The sequence below is a fragment of the Cebus imitator genome, unplaced genomic scaffold (assembly GCF_001604975.1).
Source record: "Cebus imitator isolate Cc_AM_T3 unplaced genomic scaffold, Cebus_imitator-1.0 Scaffold306, whole genome shotgun sequence".
NCBI lineage: Eukaryota > Metazoa > Chordata > Mammalia > Primates > Cebidae > Cebus > Cebus imitator.
In genome coordinates, this window is record NW_016107621.1 from 1,235,423 (window position 1) to 1,240,687 (window position 5,265).

The 5,265-nt window shown below is 43.8% G+C and overlaps 1 protein-coding gene across 4 annotated transcripts in view; it reads right to left on the reverse strand.

Annotated features, from left to right (window-relative positions):
• The window catches only part of CYP2G2 (cytochrome P450 family 2 subfamily G member 2), an 18,510-nt gene that overhangs the window by 10,233 nt on the left and 3,012 nt on the right, over nucleotides 1–5,265 (reverse strand). For 3 of the 4 annotated variants that reach the window (XM_017502965.2, XM_017502963.2, XM_017502966.2), the window contains exons 1-2: nucleotides 1,381–1,937; nucleotides 629–791 (exon numbers count right to left, since the gene is read on the reverse strand). In XM_017502965.2, the coding sequence (XP_017358454.1) occupies nucleotides 629–791; nucleotides 1,381–1,560 (343 nt within the window). In that variant the 5' untranslated portion in view covers nucleotides 1,561–1,937. Of the gene's footprint in view, nucleotides 1–628; nucleotides 792–1,380; nucleotides 1,938–5,265 lie in introns of those variants that run through there. The other variant, XM_037729445.1, reaches the window with a different exon arrangement.

Below are 5,265 nucleotides of genomic sequence, written 5' to 3' on the forward strand. Positions count from 1 at the left end.
TGTTGACCAGGATGGTCTCGATCTCTTGACTTCGTGATCCACCCGCCTCGGCCTCCCAAAGTGCTGGGATTACAGGCGTGAGCCACCGCGCCCAGCCATGAATGGATTTTCTAATGTATATGGATCAATGGACAGAAGGAAGAAAAAGTGACAGATAGACAGACAGACTAGATAGACAGAATGTGGTGAGCCTTCTTGGAATTGAAGGGTGTGGGCAGTTAGAGATGGATGCCTGGGAAAAAGAGATCTACCTAAATGAAGGAGGCAGAGACCTATGGGTTAGGTGTGTGTATGCGTGTAGAAAGATGAGAAATAAGGTTGGCTATGAGGGCTTCAGTAGGTGCATAAAGAATATCACTAATCCATTAAAAGTAAGAGCAGAAATGACACAGAAAACAATAGAGTCAGAGGGCATGGATTCAAAATAAAGTGGTTCTGCCACTTACTATGTGACATTATCTAACATTTATCTTAGCTTTTTCCTTTACAACATTAGTATAGTGTTAACAGCTCTCTGAAGGGAATCAATGCATTAAGTCATATAAAGCACTTACCAAAGAACCTGGCATGTAGGCAATGAATTTCAGTCATTTCTGGTTTTACTGTTTTCATTGTCATTGCTACCTACCATGACCTTTGAAGTTTTGCTCTACTGAAGCCAGTTGTCCACGGCCACTGAAGTCATCCGCTTGGTCCACCAAGGCTTCCTTCACTGCTTTGTGTCCACATAAAACAACCACTGGCCGGGGACCCATGTACACAGTGAACACAGGGCCGTATTTCTCACTGAGCTTGGGGGGAAGGAAAACACAAGAGGAGGGGGTGACTGGAGTACCAAGTATAGACCAATCAAGGACTTTAGAGGATGGTGATTTCAGGGGGATATAAACAGGGTACTAAGGAATCAAGGTAAATCCTGGGCTTGGAAGGACTACTGGGAAAGAGGCACGGAAGTCTTGGCTCCTGTCATCCTAGGCAAAAGCTCATCTCTCCCCACAAGACTTAGTGTCTGCATCTAGAAAATAATGGACCTAGGTTAGATAAATTCCAAGATTCATACTCCTGTCTCTGAAATGTTAAATTTCTAGAATCTTAAGACTTCATGATACCAAGTCTCAAAGTGCTAAGACAACCTGAGTCAAAGAGTCCTTGTGTGTAAAAATATAATGTACTATGATTCCAAAGTCCTGAGGTCATGAGCATCTTATTTCAATGCACTGAGAAGGTGTGCTTCCAACATTTCAGAATTCTGGAATTTCAGAATTCTAAGATTTGCAAAGTCTGTGTTTCCAAAAGTCTTTTAGAAGCCTAATGTTCCATGTGAACCTGGCTATAGGATTACTTGCTATTAGCCCTATAAGGGGAGACAGAGAGACTCACCTTCATCAAAGACCGAAAGGTAGCATCAGTTCGAACTTGCAGCAGGTTCCCCAAGAAAGGAATTGGTGTGGGACCTGGGGGCAGCTTTCCTCCCTTATTCATTCGTTTCCAGGCAATGAAGATGAGCAGGCAAGACAAGAAGAGTTCCAGAAACATGGTGACGGCCCATCCTAGCCCCATGGTGCCAGGTTGGCAGGTTCTGTCCTGGGCACGAGATCCTGCCTAAATAGGTCCTGGGAGATCAGCTTATACCGAAATCTGAACACCCTGGGATTTAAGATTTCCGGGTTTGAATGTCATCGGGGAAGTGTACTTATGTGGGGGGTGGTTATATAACCTATAATCTCCCACTTGAATAAAGGTAACTTGAATTCACACAGGGAAATCCTCTGGGGCCATTCCCTTTCTTCATATTTCCAGTCTCTCTGTTCTCTCTCAGCTCTACAGAATTGAACAGAGTATCTTGGTTGGGTGTAACAGGCAGATTAGTATCTTTTTAGGCTATTAATTTTAGGATGCAGACAATCTGGGTATAAGTGGCAGTTTCATCTTTTCTTCCCTGGACAAGTCACTTAACCTCTGGGACTTGTTTCCCCATCTATCAAATAGGGAAATCATGTTTTATTTGTTTATTTCTTTATTGAGACAGAGTCTCACTCTGTCACTCAGGCTGGAGTGCAGTGGTATGATCTCATTTCACATCTGTCTCCCAGGTTCAAGCAATTTTTGTCCCTCAGCCTTCCAAGTAGCTAGGACTACAGGGGCACACCACCACACCCAGCTAGTTTTTGTAGAGATGCGGTTTCACCATGTTGGCCAGGCTAGTCTCAAACTCCTAGCCTCAAATGACCCACTCGCCTCAGCCTCCCAAAGTGCTGGGTTTACAGGCGTGAGCCACCGCAGCTGGCCAACCGTGTTGTTTAGAAAGTCTTGACAGTCAACAAGGAAACCTCTTTGTTCATTATTTAATTAAGGATAACCCTAATTAATGTTATTAAATTTAATTTTTAATTGACAGATAATTGTACATATTTGTGGGGTACAGTGTGATATTTTGATACATGTATGCAATGTATATCAATCAAATTAAGGTAATTATTATATCCATTACCTAGACATTTATTATTTATTCATGGTAAGAACATTCGAAATCCTCTCTTCCTATTATTTGGAAATAAGCAATGTAGTATTGTTAACCTAGCCACCCTACTGTGTAATGTAACACTAGAATGTTAATAAGGAAAGTAAGCTGAAGATTTAGAAAACAAGAGAAATAAATCAATTGAAAGGGTTTTATTCAAAAAGTTCTTGTTTTCTACTCAAGATAATGTTAAACAACAATAATCAAAGATTACCTGCATTGGTATATCAGAACTTTGCTGTATCAAATACAAAAAAGAAAAAAAAAGCTTTGCTGGTGTGTGTGTGTGTGTGTGTGTGTGTGTGTGTGTGTGTTTTGAAAGTGTACAGTGTAGAGATTCCCTCTGAACCCCAGTCTCTGGAGGGGAACATCTCGTCTAGAGTCATGACCTAGTGATTGTTCTCATTAATAATCTAAAAAGTGGCTCTCTACCTTTTCTGCTCCAAATATTTTCAAATCTTTACTGTCCTGAAACTAACTTCCTGGATATTATATCGTACTCATATATGCTATTTAACAAAATTCAGCGTCCTTCTCATGTGACTGTATTCTCAGACCTGGAAACTGAATCCTTTAAGGTATCTGTAGGTTTGGGGAATGGGGTTTGGCTGGCTGAGCTGAGGCATCCTGTGTCCAGAAGTGGTGGAAATTCTGGGGAAACTGAGTGACCCACACAGTGCCACCTTTTGTTTCTTGGATCTGCTGCTAGAATGTCTTTCTTGGAGTAGAGACTCAGCTCAGCCCACCTCCTTTGACTCTTAGCTTTCGCCTTCCCATCCCATTCTGATCCCCACCACCCAACACTTAACACCCTCTTTACTACTCTCTTTTTTATTTATTTATTTATTTATTTTTTGTATTTTTAGTAGAGGCAGGGTTTCACTGTGCTGGCCAGGCTGGTATCGAACTTCTGACCTCATGATCCACCCGCCTCGGCCTCCCAAAGTGCTGGGATTACAAGCGTGAGCCACTGCGCCCGGACTTTACTAGTCTCTTAACCATCTTGTGGTGGTGGCGTGTGTGTGGTGATGGTGGTTGGTTGTGAGTCTGGTTTTCCTATTCAGACAGGAAGGGAGAGAGAAAGTACTCTCAGAACATCTCCCCTAACCATCCCACTTCCAGATAGGAAGCCAGGAGTGGAGGAACTTGAACTAAAAAGCAGAAGCAAGCTAAAGAGAAAAAATAATTGCAGAGCACCTGAGGCAGAGAAATTCAGAGCATGGCAGATTATGCCAGGTATTCTGTGATGGAGACAGAGACCAAGATTGAGAGAAAATAGAGGTGCATAGAAACAGAACCAGAGGGAGATCAAAATAGAGGTGAGGCCGGGCGTGGTGGCTCACACCTGTAATCTGAACACTTTGGGAGGCCAAGGCAGGAGGATCACCTGAAGTCAGGAGCTCGAGACCAGCCTGGCCATTATGGTGAAACCCCATCTCTACTAAAAATACAAAAAAAAAAAAAAAATTAGCTGGGCGTGGTAGTGGGCACCTGTAATCCCAGCTACCCAGGAAGCTGAGGTGGGAGAATCACTTGAGCCCGAAGGCAGGGGTTGCAGTGAGCTGAGATCACGCCACTGCTCTTTAGCCTGGGCAACAAGACCGAGACTCTGTCTCAAAAAGACAAACAAAAGAGAGATGAGAGAGAGATTCAGTGAGTCAAAGATAAATGTCAAGGAGGACACAGAGACAAAAGACAATTCAAAGAAACAGAGAGAGGGAGATAGAAACAGAAAGAATAAAAGACAGGAAAAAAGTTTCAGTGAGACAGAGACTGAGAAAGTGACATATGGTTGAGAAAACAATCAAGAGGAACCCAAAAAGTGAGCACGCTTTTTCTCTCTCATTTCTAAAAAACAAACAAAACACTCAAGTGACTCAGAGAGAAATCCAACGAGACAAAATGTTGAAGATGGAGATGAACAACGAGAAAGGCAAAGAAACAAAGAGATACAGGGACAAGAGACAAACCCAGGACTAAGTGGGACAGAGAGGAGATTTGGGCTCCATAGGGCACGTGGAAGAAATGGAACCTGGGTTATGTTATGCCTAGTCACATGCCCGTCTTTCTGGGACTAAGAAATGTGATGCTGCCAGATTTGTTTTTGTTTTTGAGATGAGGTCTCGTTCTGTTGCCCAGGCTGGAGTGCGGTGGTGCGATCTTGGCTCACTACAACCTCCGCCCCCCGGTTCAAGCGATTGTCCTTCCTCAGCATCCTGAGTAGCTGGGATTACAGGCATCTGCCACCACACCTGGCTAATTTTTGTATTTTTAGTAGAGACGGGGTTTTGCCAGGTTGGCCAGGCTGGTCTTGGACTCCTGACCTCAAGTGATCCACCTGCCTAGCCTCCCAAAGTGCTGGGATTACAGGCTTGAGCCACCGCGCCCGGCGAAATTTTTAAAATTTATTGTCACTTTGTGCCAGGCATGGAGCTGTGTGCTTGACAAGCAGGGTATCCTCCAATCCAAACAAACAGCTTGCAAGGAAGGGCATGTGGTCAGAGATGATTCAGGTCACCCGAAAACAAGCATTCTTATAACCTGAAGCTGCTGGATAAACTTTGTTTTGTTTTGTTTTGTTTTTTGAGACGGAGTTTCACTCTTGTTACCCAGGCTGGAGTGCAATGGCCCGATCTCGGCTCACCGCAACCTCCGCCTCCTGGGTTCAGGCAATTCTCCTGCCTCAGCCTCCTGAGTAGCTTGGATTACAGGCACACGCCACCATGCCCAGCTGAATTTTTGTA